Genomic DNA, 17,815 nt, shown 5'->3' with positions numbered 1-17,815 from the left:
TTCTTTAAAAAAAAAAAAGGTTTTATTTATTTATTTTAGAGAGAAGGGAAGGGAAGGAGAAAGAGAGAGGGAGAGAAACATCGATGTGAGAGACAAATCAGTTGCCTCTCGCACGCCCCCAACTGGGGACCTGGCCCGCAATCCTGGCATGTGTCCTGACCGGTAATCGAATCTGTGACTTTTTGGTTCACACACCGGCGCTCAATCCACTGAGCCACACCAGCCAGGGCTATAGATGGTAGTTTTTGTGTCAACCAAAGGTCAGGTTTTTGGCATCAATTCAACACCAACAGGAATTCCCAGTTTGGGGTGCAGTGAAGAAGGAAACGTTGTTTATTACGAACAGCTCAATTGTGACACAAAAGGCTATCAAAACAGCACTGCTGTTAGGAGCCAAGTCCCTCTCCAGAGAGACAGCTCTGCTCTGGGCTGCTCTAGCCCGTACTGATCAGCTCCAGGGCGATCTTCGGTGTTTCAGCTCTAGAAGTCCCAGCCCGGGTCTCTGGGACTGGTTGGTCTGTCCTTATGCAAACGAGGACTCCAAATCCTCACAGTCTGATTGGTACGAGGGGCACTGTGTTGACTGGTCAGGATGGAGCCCGCTCTGATTTGTTAGTGAGGAAGCCGATGGGGACATGGCCACGTTTCTCCAATTAGATGAGGACCATCTCAGTCCTATTGGTTGGAATAAGATTCCAGGAGCTCCTCTGTAAGGACTAGCTGAGACGCAGAAACACAGTGCAGGAGGCAGGCAGCCTAGTGCAGGCTTCTCCCTGAAGTGTGGCTTGCATGAGAGGCACCTGGGTAGAAATGGCTGCCAGGCTCTGTGATTTTAAATTTGAGCCACGTTAACCACCAGGAGCCCTTCTTAGCTGATTTCTTCTTTCTCAGGGTTCATATTAAGAAAATATCTACAAAATGGAGAGAACAACATCATCAGTGTATGAAAGGAACAGAACAGCCTACTATTGGGGGTGTAGGTGGGGGGAGGACCTGCGCTGCACCGTTGCCCCTATAACACTGGTCTCACGAATGGAAGAATGTGCCATTGTGTTTGGGAAGCAATACAATACAATGCAAATGTCATTGAAACCATATAGCTGCGTGAGGTGTTTTTTGTAATTTGTGCATGTCTGCAAGTACATATGTAAATCTTAATTTTTAGACGTGAATGATTATGGAACAGTTATTGCTTAATGAAGGATGTTTGTATGGGAGGCCTTTAAAAATGAGTAGTTCTTTTCTGCTATCCTAGAAATATTTTAGATAATTCTCTTGAATGTGTTTTCCAGGTATCACATACTAGTAAAAGTTAACATTTTTTTTTAATGTAAGATTTTACTAATTTATTTATAGAGGAGAAGGAAGGGAGAAAGAGAGAGACATTGATGTGTGAGAGAAACATCCATCGGCTAGCAACCCAAGCATGTGCCCTGACTGGGGATTGAACCTGCGACCTTTTAGCTTTGCAGGATAATGCTCAACCAACTGAGCTATACCAGCCAGGGTATAAAAGTTAGCGTGTTTTCCTACTTTAAAATAACTAAATAAAATCTTTTTTGTTATTGTTTATTCCATTTGCCCCAAATTTGTCCTTTTTGCCCCCCGTCCAACCCACCCCTCTTTCCCATAAAAAGTTAACATTTTTGATACCACCTGAATACCACTTCGAGGTGGTGCCCCAGGATATGAAGTAGTGAGAAAAAGATTCAACAGAGATGCTAATGTAGCAACTTTAGAGGTGATATAGAAGGTCAGATGAAAATAACCTCTAGTGCAAGTCAGTTCTCCACCAAACAACTGATTTTTCCCCCTCTTATGGGAAAGAAGTTCTCTAGGCAAATAGTGTGGTCTGTCTTCGATGACTGTAACCATCTGTTGCTTCCTATGTCCGAAATAGTTAAGTTGTTTAGTATACCCTCATTTTTTGTCCTGTCTTGTTTAAAATCGAAAAGCTCTTGATTCCATGTCTAAAAGGGTTCTTGTACCCCAAGGAAACCCTCAAACATGACCACACAGACTAGGTGTGAGTTTTATAGTGTTGCTGCCACTATCAGCCACTGGATGGGCACTGTATGATTTTCCCACAGTGTAAAGTTAAATGCTTTATGCCCACCTGAATATAGTTCCTTGAGCAATGGAAAGTGTTTGTTTTTCCCAATTAGTATTGTCCTCCTTGAGGCAGGACCCTCAGCTGCTAGCATGGAGGAACCCAGAAAATTTAGGGGTTGATACTCACTGAAAATCCTGGTTTTCTGAATTGTTTGTTCAGCGCAAAAATCTCTCCCTCACAAAGATGGTACTGACCAGTTATAGGCATAAAAATGAGCCGCTGATACCCAGGTTCGGGAGGAAGCACGAGCTGGTAGGACTCCGTCCTGGACAGGTAGCCCCCGCAGAGGCCCGGGCTAGGCGGGGTAAGCGCCCAGCTTCCTGTGGGCTTTCTTCTGTTTGGCCCTATTAAAATCCAGGAAACACTTCTGGGCTTTTTCTGTCTTTGGCAGGACTGCTCTACATTTTTTAATATTTAATTTGTCAGGCATAAGAAATAATGATTTGGACAAGGCTGCAGAGCTTCATTTGACAGGTGTCTCCTCCCACCCACAGGAAGATGGAGCGACAATGGTAGATGTTTCTGAAGCAGCCTTGACCTCTGCTGTTAGTCTTCCTTTGTTACGGAGAGATTAATTTGCTTTGCTAATTATAGCTGTATCTGTTTTATTCCCTTTTCTGCTCCTGCTTTTTTTCCAAAGATCTTAGGAACTCTACCTACTTGGATTTATTGATTTTATAAATATACCATAGTGGTTAAACAAGTTTCCTGATTTTCTTTGCTAAGAAAAATGCCATCTTCTTGCTAAGTGATTTACTACTTTAAAATCACATTAATTTGCCCTGACTGGTGTGGCTCAGTGGGTTGGGCATTGTCCTGCAAACCAAAAGGTTGCTGGTTCGATTACCAGTCAGGGCACATGCTTGGGGCGCAGGCCAGATACCCTGGTCAGGGGGCATGCGAGAGGTAACCAATCAATGATGTTTTTCTCACACATTGCACATTGATGTTTCTTTCCCTCTCTCCATCCTTTCCCCTCTCTAAAGTAAATAAATAAAATATTTTTAAAAATTACATTAACTAACTCATTTACTTATAAATATAATGAACAGTTCTTATATGATAGGCCCTATTCTAGACTCAGGGAAACAGTGAACAAGGCTGATAGAACCCCCACCTCAGGGAGCTCACAATCTAGCAGCATCTTTCTTTGTAACATTTTGTGGGTGGCATTTGGTAATTTTTATATGCCAGATTCCTTTAGAAGGAATACCTATTTGTCTTGGGGCCTTGACTCCTCATTTGTTGAGTTGAGGGAGTTGGACGGGCTGATCTCTAAGGTTCTTTTCCATTCTGAACTTACATAATATGTTGGAAGTTGGAACCTGGTTTGCCATTAGAGCCTTAGGCAGCTCCACCCACCCCTGACAATCAGTATGTTACAGAAAGTTTTAGAAGAGCCATTTGGCAAGAGTAGTGGCACAGAGAGGTAACGAAGAGTAACGAATGCTGAGGACACTCAAAGGAGTTAAGGACAAAGTTTGAGGGCCGTTTTTCTTAGTATTTAAGAAGACGTTGCTGACCATGATACAGTTTCAGTGGAATAATAGCTTACATTGATCCCACTAGGTAAAAGACTGAATAAGCGCAGTTATTGCTTACTCCACTGAGACCCTTTAGTGCTAAAATGCGAAGATGTTAACACTTAGCCGTTGTGACTTCGAAGGAAAGTAGTCAAGAGTGACTTTCCTGTGCGTACTTGTTTCTAGGTACGTGCATTTCCCTGTTTTAAGTTGTTGCCTTGAGAGGTTTACGAGCATCTATATTGATGCTAATCACGTAATGAATGATCAAGTACCGCATGACACAGTTGGAACAGGTAGTCGTCATAGCTGTTGAGACAGTTAATATTGCATAATTGCCACTTCTGAAAAAGATTTCTTTCCCAAGAAATAGGAAAAAGTGCCAAATTTTTGTAAAGAGGAAGTTGATAGCCTCGTATGCTTCTTTCAAGAAAGGGGAATTTGGCTAATTTACCTCTTACAGGAAATATTAATGGTGCTCTAGCTAAATGAGCAGAATAGTGAGTAAACTGGATAAATTGTACTTAAACTGGATGTCCTAATCCTTAGACTCTCTTGTAAAATCAAAGACTTGAATGAAGCCTCCCTTATTTTAAGGTTTCTGACTACTACCTGTTATGTTCTTTTATGGAAAAAAACAGCCAAATGGTACAGAGCAGAGGTTTTCAACCCGAGGTGTTTGGTTGGTTTTAAAGGATTTAGGTGACTGGCAAGTCAGTTTGCCAGATTTTAATGGATAGAAAACCTAAGAAAATAAGTAAAAGTTCTGCTGGCCCCAGATGGATGTATTTTGCCCTAAATCACATCCTATTCATTACTTACATCTCTGCAGATAGATAGATAGATAGATAGATAGATAGATACAGAAATTTATATTCTTAATACCCCTCTTACTGCCTGCAGAAATGTGTATATTTACTTTTTCAGGGTTTTTTCCCCCTACCTTTGTGCTCACAGAAAATAAAACTAAGTAAAGAAAATTTGAGTCTTAAAGATACTGAATGAACTCAGTGTTGTTTTGTTGCCTCAGTTAAGTAAGAGCAACTAGTAAGAGCTGCAATAAAGCAGTAATTAAGTTTAAAGGAAGAAGATAGATCTGTTTCACAAAGACTTTTTTGCTTCCAAAATACACATCTGCTTAAGCTGAGGTATTGTTTGCAACACGTTTGTAACCAGCGCCCGGGGCTCTGCCCCGGGTGTAATTTCCCCTCTCTCTCGTGGAGCATAGCATGTGATTTTTAAGACTTTGTTTGCAAATAAGTGTATTCTTTATTTAATCACTTGGGTCAAAAGAAAATCTCAAATTTGTTTTAGTGAGTTGGCAGAATGTTAAGATAAACTATGTAATGCATTTCTAGTATGGCCAGCTTAGCCAACTACATTTGAAAGTCTGTTTCACTGCATGTTTTTTTCCCCCGATAACATTGTGTCCCGCTGTTACAACCAAGCTGCCCTCCTTGCAATCGGACTTCTATTTTTTCACCTGGCACCTTAGGCTGATCACGCCAGTGAACGTTTTCTTCGCAACGCGTTTCCGGAGCTATTATGCCTAATGACTGTTCCTCCTTGTTAGGTACGCCCTGACCCACCTGCAGTCAGTCCTGTTACAGCAGTGGTTTTGTCCTTACTTCATGGCCGAATGAAGTGGGGTCCATTTTGAGAAAACGAGGGCGCCCGTAGCGGAGCGAGCCGGTGCGTGCCCCGGCGGCTCGCTCGGCTCGGCTCGGCTCGGCTCGGCCCGGCCCGGCCCGGCCCGGCCTTGCCACGCGGCGGAAGACGTCCCTGCTTCGCGCCTCCTGACAGCCGGGGCAGGCGTCGGAGGACACGAGGCAAAAGAAACGTTGTGTTTACCCCCAGCGTAGCTTATATAATGTCAGAAAGGGCTTTGATGAAACCGCTGGCCCTACTTACAGATCTTATTTTCCAAGCCTTTCATTATATTATTTGCCCTTTTCTGAACTCTACAATTTCCCTCTCTTGTAGCTGGTTCGATGCCCAGAACTGAACGCTGTGCTCCAGCTGTGGCCTCACCGGTGCTGAATAGAGAGGAAGAGCCACCTTCATAGCTTACATGTGATTCCTCTGCTTATACAGCCCAATACTGGATTTACTTACTTTGGCAAGATAGCTGCATCGTGCGCTGTATTTAATGTTACGTGTACTGTAACCCTGGGTCTTTCTCTGCATTGCTGCCGTCCAACCCCCGCCCCGCCCCCCCGCAGTTCCTGCCTCTGTTCACCTGTCTCCCCCCCTCCCCACCCCGTAGACCCCCCCCTTACACTCATCCACAGTGAATGTCATCTTTATTCTCTCATTTCTTTTCACCCTGGTCTTACACTTTGGCAAAACTTCCCCTCTGTCTCTACATTGTCAGTTGTCAGCCATCTTATTTTTTCTCCCTGCTTTGGTGATGGGACATCCTTCCGGACTTTTCTCTGGTCCTTTTCCTCTTGGAGCCTTTAGACGTCGGGCGCGGTGCATTTAGCGGGCATTCGCCCGGGATGTCCTCCCCATCAAGTCCCCATGAACTCCTGGCTTGACCGCCCGAGCGAGTGGTCACTGACACTTGAGTTCCTCTGTCCAGATTTTCTTGACTCCCCCTGACCTCTGTCCCTGTGACCTCATTCCAGGCACAGCCTCTCTCCCAGTTCTTCCCCCGGGAGGTGACAGTCCTCTTGTTTAACCGTGGAAACTTCTAGCAATAAGGAAAGTGTTCTTCTTAGCTGTGGCTGGAATAGTCTTTAATAATTTTAAGCAGATTCTTTCCCCCCTGAGATCTTAGTTTTGTTTTTTTTTTAATGCTAGAGCTTGAATTACTGTGCACTTCTAAGATGAGTCAGGTAAAAGGAGAAGGGAAGGGAGCAGGGGTTTTGTGCTGAGCAGGAAATAGGAAGTGGCTCCCCAAGAAAAGCTACACTGAGGTGCTTGTTGGGCCTGGTTGGTGCAGCTGTCTGAAACGGGAGGTGAGGCTTCGTTTTTCCAGGATTCTGGAGCATTATCGTAATTTCAGATTTAGAGTGAATTTTTAAGTTGGTTTATTTAGGGCTGTTGACACACACACACAATCAACTGGAGTGTATGCCTTGGTGAATCATTTAGAGTGTGGAAGGTATAACTTGTCTGATTTATCATGGGTGATAAGAATTGGAAGGTCCACGTATGGCCTGTCTATCCATTTCTAAAATCCCTCTAGTTTAACTAAATCCCAGTGTTTCTCACAGTAGCAGTCAAGCGGATGTTTGAGTTCTCACTTTTTTTCCCATCTTAGTTAACGTGTCCTTTTTAAACAGCCTTCCCTAGGATCTGTAGTCTTTACTGAACCCAGAAGTTACCTCACGCGTATTTATATTTTGAGAGAGTTAACATCGACTTGGAAATCTTTCTAGTGTTATTTCAGTACATCCAGTTTTATCATAATGACTTAGGATTACCAAACATTTTTTTTCTTCAGCCCTGTATTAGACATTTTACATATCAGCATATTAACTGTGAAAGTGTATTACCCAAGCACACTACAAAGTGAGAAATATAACATATCATTTGACTCTTCTTTCTTATCTAAAACTGTTAGAGCTTCCTCGTCTTCTTATTCACAATTACATAAGCCAAGTGAAAACTTAAACTCAATTTTGGTGGTTTCAGAAAAAGGAAATCTCTCCTGTGGTTTCCCACTGTGTTGTCGAGGCGCTTTGTCTCCACCTAGTCACGTCCTGATGAGTGTGGCACCTTCCTGCAAAGGACCCTCAGTTGTATTTCCTGACTGTGGATGGACGTGACCCTCAGTGACAGAGCTGACGGGTCTCTTTTGGTGCTGAAGGCTTTTCCCTAGGCAGCCAGTCTGTGGTGGCGTGGCTTCCATCTCCATTTATGGCCTTGGAAGGGAGAAAGGGACAGGGCTGGGACTCTCCATTTACGGTCTTTGGAGGAGTCAGAAAGAGCAGTTGGGGTGTTCTTGGAGGCAGCAGCTAGACATCATGAGATAAAAATAAATGGGCGGGAGATGTTTGCAATTCCAAGTCCCGTCTCCGCTTGGAGGGCAGAGGGCGCTGGGAAAGGGGAGTGTGGAGCAAGCTTGCCTAACCTGCTGCAGGCGTCTGTCTCCTCCCGTCGCGGGGCTGCCCATGACGTGTTTCCCAAGTGCACGTGTTCTAGAAAGTCTTGAATTGCATACTTGTGACTCTCCTTTACAAAGACAAGGAAGGGACCGTTTTAAAGAGGGTCCTTTCAGAAACCTCAGCCCCTGAAGGTGGCATGGGGGGCACCTGAGAGCGGGCGAGGGAGAACGAGAAGGTGCTTCGACAGGGGTTAGGCCGCCGGGGTCCAGGTTAGGGCGACGCTCATCGCTGCTCTGTTGATGTCAGAGGACACTGTCCTCGTATGTGTCATGCTCTTACTCCTTTTGTCCACGTGGATTTCTGGCATCGAGGGAAGTGTTTTCAGACGGTCTTGTTGTTTGTCAACTGTGATTGAAAGATACTGAATTTTCATGGAGGCTCTGTGAACGATTTTTGAGTTCGTGTGGTGAGAACAGGTGCTGTATTGGCTTATGGAAAGTAGTCTCGCAGTTAGGAGAAGCTTCTAGTCTGGCTAAGGCATGTCCGTGAAGTCTGAGGTGAACTGGTTGTGTGCAGGTGTGTTAGGAAGTATTTGGGAGCCACCAGAGAGAAAGCGTCTTCTTGTCTCAAGACAGCTCTCCGGGTGAAACCCAAGAAAGCAGGGAGCGATGGGAGGCGGAGGCGCAGTAGAGAGCAAACGCAGCTCCGCTATGAGCTTGGACGCCAGGACTAAGGCCTTCATTTCTCGTTTGCGATACCATGTAAAATAGCGTATGATGTATCATTAAACTAAGGAAACCGGGCCATTGTGGCTTAGAAGACCATGAAGAAAATTGGAAGTTGTGCAAGATAATAAAATTACCCAGGTCTTATGTGTGGACTTGCATAATGATATTTCTTTGTTCTGTGCTACAATGCAGAAAAAGAAGTAACATAACACCCCTACACCTCACCTGGAGAAGAAAGTATCAGCCTCTTTTGTTGGTTTGTCTGGCTGGCAGTTGGAGTTGCTAGAATAGACTAGTCTTACTGGCTTATTTTTGGGGGTAGGTATTCGTGTATTGGTTCTTCATCATTGATCCTTGAGACTGGGAATCTGTAGCATTATTTATTTGACTTCTTTGAAATTTTAGCAACATTCCAAAGACAGATGGAGTTAGTTAGGAGTATGGACTATGTAAGTAATGTTTTACTAGCCGATTCGTTTAAGCATTTGTTTTCACCCTGCATTCCTTCTTAATTAAGAGTAAGGAAGGTTATAGTCTTCGCTTTGGGAAATTCTTCTTTCTGTCCGTCCCCCCCCCCCCCGCCCTTTTTTCCAAATTCTGGCACAATAGCAGCTCTCTCTCTTCTGTGGCAGGTGTGCATCCTATTGGCTGGCTGGTATTTCTTGTTTTCTTTTTTTTTTTTCTCCTTATTCTTTTTAAGTGGGGGAGGGGTATAAAATATGTGTATGGGGTACATGCAATAATGTTGTAATGGTTCTTGTTTAATGGATTATTAATTGTAAAATAATTGTTTGAATTATAACATGTTTGAGTAAATGCTAAATTAGTAATTTTTTTCTAATATAATAATGAATTTGAAATCTAGCATTCCTGTAACAATGTGTCTGTGTTTGTCTGTCCATGTCTGTCTAATAGTAATTAATATCTGTGGTCCGTACCTGGAAGAGGAAGTACAGCTTTAAAGGAATAACAAAAGACTTTGTGTCTTAGACCCTTCGCAGGTGTTACAGTCGGGTGAAAGAACATGGTGTTGGGAAAAGAAAGAGCAGTTACACATTTGAACAGTTGGAACAGGTGTTTGGTCAGGGAGGATGGGATGCTCAGCCCTGCCAGCCTGTCCTTATTAACAGTAGTGGCTTGTACCAGGAGCTGGAGTCCGACGGCAGTACTATGGAGGAGTATTCACAGGAGGACTGGGGAAACCACAGTCAGGATCTCCATGGCTACCCAACAGATCAGGAATTGGGTAAGGAAGCGACGCGTATGCTACTCGCGTGTCTGTCTGCCTGTCTGCCTGTCTTTCTGTGTGCACCGGGACGGGTACCATTCCCGCAGTCGGCACAAGGCATAGAGCCGGTTTGGGACACCTTGGTTTAGCTTTAAACTGCCAGCTAGTGCCTGGCGTTGGTCCTGTGGTGACTTGGGGACCAGCACACTTGCTAACTACGCGGAACTGCTTCCCCGTCCTGAACTGCCCAGGCAGCTCGGGGACAGACTCCCACGCAACTTACATCTCCTGCCCCTGTCAGCCCAGTGGTGGCAGCCACGTGCGTCGACTCCTGGCTCGGCTGCTGTGGTGGATGGGATCCCCTTTCCCTTCCTTGATCCCAAATTCTTTTTCTTTCCTGTTTGTGATTTGGAAATGGTCCCCTCCCAGAGTTCAGTCTGAACAAAATGTGAAGGGAAGCCTCAGCTTCTCTTAAAAAGGGCCCACATTGGAGCTTTAGCAGCAATTGTATTCCTTCCAACTTCATAAACGATCCCCTTCCAACAGTAGCCGGAATGATTTATCCAGGGTCTTAACCTTAAAAATGGAAAACTTCTGGCCAGCAAATCTGCGAACTTGTGCGGCCTAATTACGAGAGCATAGGTGAGTCGCTCTCTGTAGGAAATGCTCCGATTTTGACTTTCATGCCCTGGAAGCACTGAGCAAGCTGCTGCTGCTGCCACTGCACCTTAACAGCCAGTGGTGTGGTGAGTCCTCGCGTAGCAGCGAGTGCTGTCACTCCGCGGCGGGGCTCCCAGGTGGCCCCCAAGAAAGCGTGGCAGGATCACACTGCCGGTGTGCTTCCCCAGCTCAGGAAGACAGACAGATGCTAACTCAACAGAAGCGGGATTAAATGCTAATCTTCCTTATGAACAGGGTGTTTTGTTTTTTTTTAAGTTTCTCAAATATTGGAAAAGAGGGAGAGAAGAAAGGGGCTATAAAAACTGTAAGAGCAACAAAATGTAAGAGAGCGGCTTAAAGACTGGAAGAATAAAAAGGGCAGGTCACTGCCTGTTAATTCCAGAACAGGAGTAAGGTCTGAATTACTTTGGCCTCCTGTAAATCTGGTTTCGCCACGGAGAGTTAAGTCCCCCAAATCTTTAAAAAATAACATGCAGAACATGTTGATCCTGATATTGGGGAAATAATTGCTCTGTAAAACCTATAGAGAAAATTGAAATTGAGCAGTATTGTTTTCATTCTTGTTCCTTTAAAAATCATGTTTACAGTGAAATTAAGCTTTAAGCTCCTAGCTAGAAATGTGCTGGTGACCTTGAAGAATTTTATACTCGTAGAGCTGATTTCTGATCTTGCATATAAATGTATGCCTCTCATTATATAAGAGTTATATTTATAAATCTGGCATTGGGCAGTGTTTGAAACTAGAATTAAGCCCTCAAATTAGAAAGTGGAATGAACAGCAAATATATAGGTACTTGTCTCCATAAATGTATGCCACCTCTTAGGAGGATATAATTTGTTTCAAAATCTTTGCTTTTCAGATGAAATACCTGTCACAAAGAGAACATTAAAAATAAAACAAGAGTCTTCTGAAGAAGCACAGTAAGTAGATGCTCCCCTTGGGCAGAGAGCGCATGTATCCAAGTGTGGTGGGAAGACCCTTCCTGAGCCGTGTTACTGAGGAAGCGTGTCTAGTCGTTCTTCCTCATTTTCCTAGCTTCAGTTTTCCAGTGGTTAATCTAAAATGTTCGGAACTTTGTATACAGTCAGAAGAAATAAGTACGTTCCATGCAAACAGGCGAGTTTGCGGTGTTTGCCCATGTGTGGGCGTGGATGCCGGGGTGTGTACATGAGACAGAAAGACAGGTCTCAGGGCCCTGAGTTTACCTGGTGTTGGAGAGGAGGGCTAATGGGACACTTAAATTGCTTATAATATCACATACTGAGAATCAAAAAGCAAGCTCTTAGGTGACCTCGTTCTGCATTTGGAAAGGAAAGCAGCATTCCACTCATTTATGCAACACACATATCAAGTGCCTACTGTATGTCAGGCGTTGGGATACGTCAGTGAGCAGACAAAAATCTCTGCCTTCCATCCCACCTCCTTAGCCTCATCCTCCTTGAGATCAGGAAAATAGGTTGGTTTTTTTTAAGCATTGGCCCATCCAGAAACCTATATCTCCCCCCTCCCTTTTATTGATTCTAGAGAGAGAGGAAGGAAGGGAGGAAGAGAGGGAGAGGAACATCGATGTGAGAGGGCAACATTGATCAGTTGCCTCCTGCACACGCCCCAACAGGGGACCCAAGCATGTGCCCTGACTGGGAAGCGAACCCATGACCTTCCCTTTTGCAGGTCAATGCCCTACTCCTTGAGCCACACTGGCAGGGCACATGGTCCTCTGTCTTCACCTCACAAGCAGCATAGTATAAATATTAGAAAAGTGATCATGTGCCTTTGTGTCCTGTGAGCAGAGGGACAGGTCCCCAGAATCACAGCGATTTCATCTAGATGGCCACTCTGACACTTGAGGAGCTTTCAAGACAAACTAAAGGGTTAGGGATAAATCCAGGCCCGTTTTTGGCCTGAGGAAGAAGCTGAGAGCAAAATTTGTCATCCCTCTGTCATTTTGCAAAGAAAGCCAAGGAGAGTAGAGGCCAGACTGAGCATGACTGCATGGAAGGTTCCCCAGTTTGTTCCAGAAGCTTTTCCCCCAGGTCGGAGAATTGAATAGGAAGTTTCCAGGGTCTGTCTCCTCTCAAGCAGCTATTAGTAAGCCAGCACGTGCTTATGTTTCTTGCTTATGTTTGAGTGCATGTGAGTGGTAGTTCAGGATTTTTGTACCTTAAGTCTATATTTGATGTAGAGGGTAATAGTTTGTCACTAAGTTAATATTTAACAAACTTCAATTTCCCAATATCAAAGTTCTGCCATACCTAAGAACAGACTTATAATTTCATACATATATATATATGAATATTCGTGTGTAAATGTACGAGTCTAGCATGTGCAAAAAGAATTTCCTACATTTTCTGTCTTAACCCTGTTAACTATCCAAATCAAAATGGAAATTTCTTTACTTTTCTTTCCCTTTATGAAATATTTTCTAAAAGAGTCCCAATTCATTTTCTTGAATTTTTACCTCAAAAGCTAAGCCTAATGTGAACCTTTTTCATCTGAATTCTCAGATCCTAATTCTGTTTTGTACTAGCAGTTCTTTTAAATTTGAGAGTAGTAATGAATCTCAGACATTTTCTTTTTGCATCAGGCCATTACTCATAAGCAGCTGTCTGTTTTCCTACGGCAAGCATGTACGGCCAAAATCGTTGAACTTTCAGAATTTCCAGCTTAGAAATTAAGATGTTCATTATTTTCAGTGGTACTGGATACCTTTCTGAATACCGCATTCTTCACTTGCTTTTGGTAGTTAGGTCCCAAGGCTATCTTGAGCGTTATAATAGCCACTTAAAACAATTCATGACCCGTGGGTTTCTGAAGTCCTAGGGTACCATATAGCAACAGTTGCTAAGATTAATGCAGCCAGCCTGTAAAAGTAACAGAAAGCTGTTTGTCATTAATTCCTAGAAACTTCCTAGTGAAGAGTATTTCTCCGCTTTTAATACTCTGGTTCCCCAGACCTGCCCTGTCCATTATGTAAGCTACTAATCATGTGTGTTTATTTAACCGTAATTTCAAATTGTGATTAAAACTACCTCACTCGCACTAGCCACACTTTAAGGGCTAATGGCTACCATACTGGGCAGCGCAGGGGTAGAATAGTTCCATCATTGAAGAAAGTTCTGCTGGACAGTGCTGATCTGGACACCCGAGGAATTTCATATTTATTTCTCTTTCTAGGAAGAGAGACATCATGCAGAATATTGTCCAGATTTTGGAATCAGTACAGTTGAAATGGGAACTGTTTCAGAGCTGGACAGACTTTTCAAGGCTTCATCTTTCTAATAAACTGGCCATTTTTGGGATTGGTTATAACACCCGTTGGAAAGAGGACATCCGCTACCACTACGCAGAGATCAGCTCCCAGGTGCCGCTGGGCAAGCGACTGCGGGAGTACTTCAACTCCGAGAAGCCCGAGGGGCGCATCATCATGACCCGAGTGCAGAAGATGAACTGGAAGAACGTTTACTACAAATTTCTAGAGATCACCATCAGTGAAGCGAGGTGTCTGGAGCTGCACATGGAAATTGACTGGATACCCATTGCCCACTCCAAACCAACCGGTGGGAACGTGGTTCAGTATTTATTGCCGGGAGGCATTCCCAAAAGCCCGGGCCTTTACGCCATTGGCTATGAAGAATGTATTGAAAGGCCCCCCTCACCCCACATGGAGCAGAGTTCCCTGGACCCGGGGAAGGAGGGCAGGGTTGACTTGGAAACCCTTTCAGCACAAGCCTCCTTACAGGTGGAAGTAGAGCCCACCCGCATTATCTATTGCTACCTCGGGATCGCTGAGGTTAGGACTCTGCAGCAATGCTTGTTTTTACATTTCCAAGCCAATACCAAAACCTTCAGCAAAGATTGGGTCGGTATTAATGGGTTTTTGTCTCAGAACTGCATTGTGGATCCCGGAGTCTCCCCCAAATCCATCTACATCAAGTTTGTGGAAGTAGAGAGGGATTTTCTCTCCGCTGGCTCTTTAGTTGAGTGCCTGGAAAAAGCCATCGGATATCCCTTAAAATTTAACAACTGAATGTCATCCTTCATAAGGATTTGGGCTCTTACCTCCCTCTTCTCACTTCCCATTGCCCCGACTGTCCCCGCACCCTGATGCTGCCATCACACTCTCCACGGAGACTCTCCGCCATTGGGCCAGTACAGCCTCTAAGGAATCACAGCAGACTCTGAGCAAACAAAACAGACCTCACCGGAAAATGCTCATTTTGAGCAAACAAGATTTACAGCGAACTTGCATGGTGGGTCAGCTGTTTCTTTTTTAAAAACAGAAATTTTAAAATGGATGTGAGAGCCCTAATATAAACAAATGTAGGTACATTCCATATTGGACAAAACTTATACTTTGAGTTTCATATGAAATTGAAAAATTGTATTTTTTTCACAATGTTTCATTTTTACACATCTCTATGTCTCTATATAAGTATTATTTACAACCCTGAATAAATAAGCAATAGATAATGGCAAGTTAAATCTTGAGTCACAGTAAATAAGACTGCTTTTCAATATCACCTTTAGCTACTATTGTATATAATTTAGAGTTTCATTTTTTTTCACCAACCAAGTGTTTTGCTATTCCCGATCAGTGTTGCCTGCAAAGACCTTTGTTTCTGTGATGTACCCACTTTACGGTTGTGTTGCCGTTTAAACTTTTTTATAAAAAATTAAAGTTATTCCTGGCCTCCTGGCATCCTAGTTGGGCTCTTTGTAGCAGAGTGTGGCCGCGCCGGCAGCGGGTACTGTGCTGTGACTTCCTGCTAAGGCCGAACAGGACCAACAGAGCAGGCGGCCAGTCTTCACTTTCTCACACTCTCTGCATCCTGCTGACCAGTGTCATTGTTTCTTCTCAGAGTGTTCCAATGTTTTTGTTAATTTTTAAAGATGTTTTATTTATTATTTATTTTTAGAGAGAGGGAAAGGGAGGCAGAAAGAGAGGGAGAGAAAAATCAGTGTGGTTGCCTCTCACACTCCCCGTACTGGGGACCTGGCCTGCAACACAGACATGTGCTCTGACTGGGAATTGAACCGACAACCCTTGGGTTCGCAGGCTGGTGCTCAATCCACTGAGCCACACCAGCCAGGGCTCAGGTGCTCTACTTCAGATGGACTGCAGATACAGGTAAGAGCTATAATTCTTCCTGTTTTTCTATACTATTGCAGATACAATTGCGTACTGATAAAAAATATTCTTTCCCACCACTAGTGATTTTTTTCCTTCTGATACTTCTTGTTTAGTTGATGATTATTTTTCTAATGGCTAGAGGGCTTATAATCAATGGGATGATTTTTTTAATACCATTTGAGTCTAGGTTTATGGAATGGGCTGGTTTCTGATGTGAGCTCCTAAAAATGGGTGCTAGTTCAGAGAGTGTAAATATTCTGGAATGTTTGAATGTGGCACCTCTTCTCCCTGCGCACAGTCTGCAGGTACAGACCTTAGGAAATTCTCATGAGTTTGCTCTTCTCTGAAACTTGAAGTCACAGTTCTGCAGGTTGAGGTTCCATTGACCATCTTGTAGCAATAACCTCATAGTATTCAGTGCTAAGTGCCACAGGAAAAAGCATTATTACCAGTAGTACAGGCACCCCTAAAACTTGGCCATCACTCAGCCCCAAAACTAACGTTCTGCTTCATGCAACTTTTTTCAATCCCCCTTCCCATTGCGTTAAGTACTTAACTCAAGCAGAGCATCCGTTGCTTGAGATGTTCTAGATCTACCTCGCATGACTGAGAGTGCATGCCGCCAGACCACCGGGAGCAGCTTGGGGAAGGTGGCAAGCTGGTCCAGGTCACAATTTCATCATTAGGTTCAGTTGGGTGAGGGTTGGGGCAAGAGGACAAAGCTGAGCATTTGGAAATGGAAACTTAGAAAGTACCTTGTTGATACTGAATATCCAGTCTCTGGCCAGAACATTCTATTTGAGTGTCAGATAACTACATGAATATTGCTTACAACAAAAAGTGGACTATTTAGATCTTAATGAAGCCTTAGAACTGATTTGAGGGGGATGGAGACACTCTAGTCGAACATAAGAATGAGCATTAGAAAATACTTGAGAGATATTAGATGTGCCTGGAAGAAATGCTAGTGACCTGCGAGTCTCAGCATATGGAACTGTGCACTGGGCTCTGCACACAGCATGATTATGCAGGCAGTCCCCAAGTCACTCACGGGTCTTCTGTGTCAATGTCTTCACTTTACACAGGGAGCAAAGTTCATCCTGAAATGCATCTTGGCAAAAACTAGAGTAATGGAGCTGCTCCGCTAATTTCTACCACTTGACTACCAGAAGAGGAAGGGGTTGGAATGGGAGGTTGTGGAGATTCTTCGATGGGGGCGAGGGCAGTGGCCAAGTCCCGAAAGGACCGGCGCTTTGTCCCATGGAAACATTCACTGCCTACAAATCTTGGGATGCGGACTTGCAATGTTGCAAATTATGTGGTATCCAAATTCTGAAGAATGAGTGTTGAGACTATACGTCGCGCTGGAGATGAGCCCAGCGTACCCAGTCAGATGCTTGGGGATTTGGGGGATATACAACCAGGAGACTTTGTAGCGCATTTCTGGAGTTATTTGGGGTGACTTAAACCTCGTATGGACACAAAGGAGGGCTGTTTATGAGAAGTCTGCAGTGTTGACCAAAAAGTCAAGAAAAATTTGAGTGTGATGGAATGGAAAAATCAAAGCACTAGCTCCTCTCACCCACCCACCCCCCTACTCGCAAATACTTGACAATTTCAAGTCTGCGGGTCACCGCATAAGGGTATGAGTCTGGCAGTTACCTATTTCTGTTGCCTTTGCTGCCACTGAGCTGCCAAGTATTGGATCCCAGAGTTTACACTGGCAGTGTAGTGTTTGCAGAGGCGTTTCACTAAGCCACTGCCCGGCAGGTATTTAAGCAGCAGCAGCTGGGAGGGCAGGCAAAAGGCTCACAGTGATAGAGCAGAACTGTTGGGAGTAAATGGAATCCAGGAGACCTGGCTACTTTTCTTCCCAATCAACTGTCACCCAGAGCAGGCAGCGCCAGGAATTCGTGGTTATGGTTTGCGTCCTCGGTGGCCTTTGCGCGGAGGCAGCGCTGTGCCTGGATGTTTGAAGCATCTGTGTTTTGGCTCTGGGACAGAGGCGGAACAGGTGCGTGCGCGTCCTTGAGGGGCCGCAGCCGCCAGGGGGCGCAGGGGGCGGGGGCGGCGCGGGCAATTTAAATTCTCCAGAACGAGATCGAATCCAGGAAATCAGAGAATCAGAGCAGACCTGATGAGGGGTGGGAGGCCGTGGAGACACGGGGAACAAAGCGGCAGGGGGGGCTCCGTCCAGCCTCTCCGCAGCCCCCTCCTTCCTGGGCAGCGTAAGGCCCGGGGACGGATGTGTGCAGAGGTGGGTAGCTGGGAACCCGGCCCCTGTTGCCTCAGTTTCCCACACTCAGTTCCCGGGGCGTCCTCCCACCAATCTGTCCCCAGCTCGTGGGACCTGGC

The 17,815-nt window shown here is 44.6% G+C and overlaps 1 protein-coding gene across 2 annotated transcripts in view; it reads left to right on the top strand.

The window, feature by feature from the left end:
- Nucleotides 1-15,013, top strand: part of MSANTD2 (Myb/SANT DNA binding domain containing 2) — a 29,576-nt gene extending 14,563 nt beyond the window's left edge. The window contains exons 2-4 of one of the 2 annotated variants that reach the window (XM_054592844.1): nucleotides 9,410-9,665; nucleotides 11,189-11,249; nucleotides 13,504-15,013. In XM_054592844.1, the coding sequence (XP_054448819.1) occupies nucleotides 9,410-9,665; nucleotides 11,189-11,249; nucleotides 13,504-14,356 (1,170 nt within the window). In that variant the 3' untranslated portion in view covers nucleotides 14,357-15,013. The remainder of the gene's footprint in view (nucleotides 1-9,409; nucleotides 9,666-11,188; nucleotides 11,250-13,503) is intronic. The other variant, XM_054592845.1, reaches the window with a different exon arrangement.
- Nucleotides 15,014-17,815: the final 2,802 nt, after the last annotated feature.

This window comes from Pteronotus mesoamericanus, unplaced genomic scaffold (assembly GCF_021234165.1).
Source record: "Pteronotus mesoamericanus isolate MK-2021 breed Mesoamerican mustached bat unplaced genomic scaffold, CSHL_Meso_final scaffold_371, whole genome shotgun sequence".
Taxonomy (NCBI): Eukaryota; Metazoa; Chordata; class Mammalia; order Chiroptera; family Mormoopidae; genus Pteronotus; species Pteronotus mesoamericanus.
The sequence above is the reverse complement of the archived record's forward strand: the minus strand, read 5'-3'. Positions and strand labels throughout refer to the sequence as shown.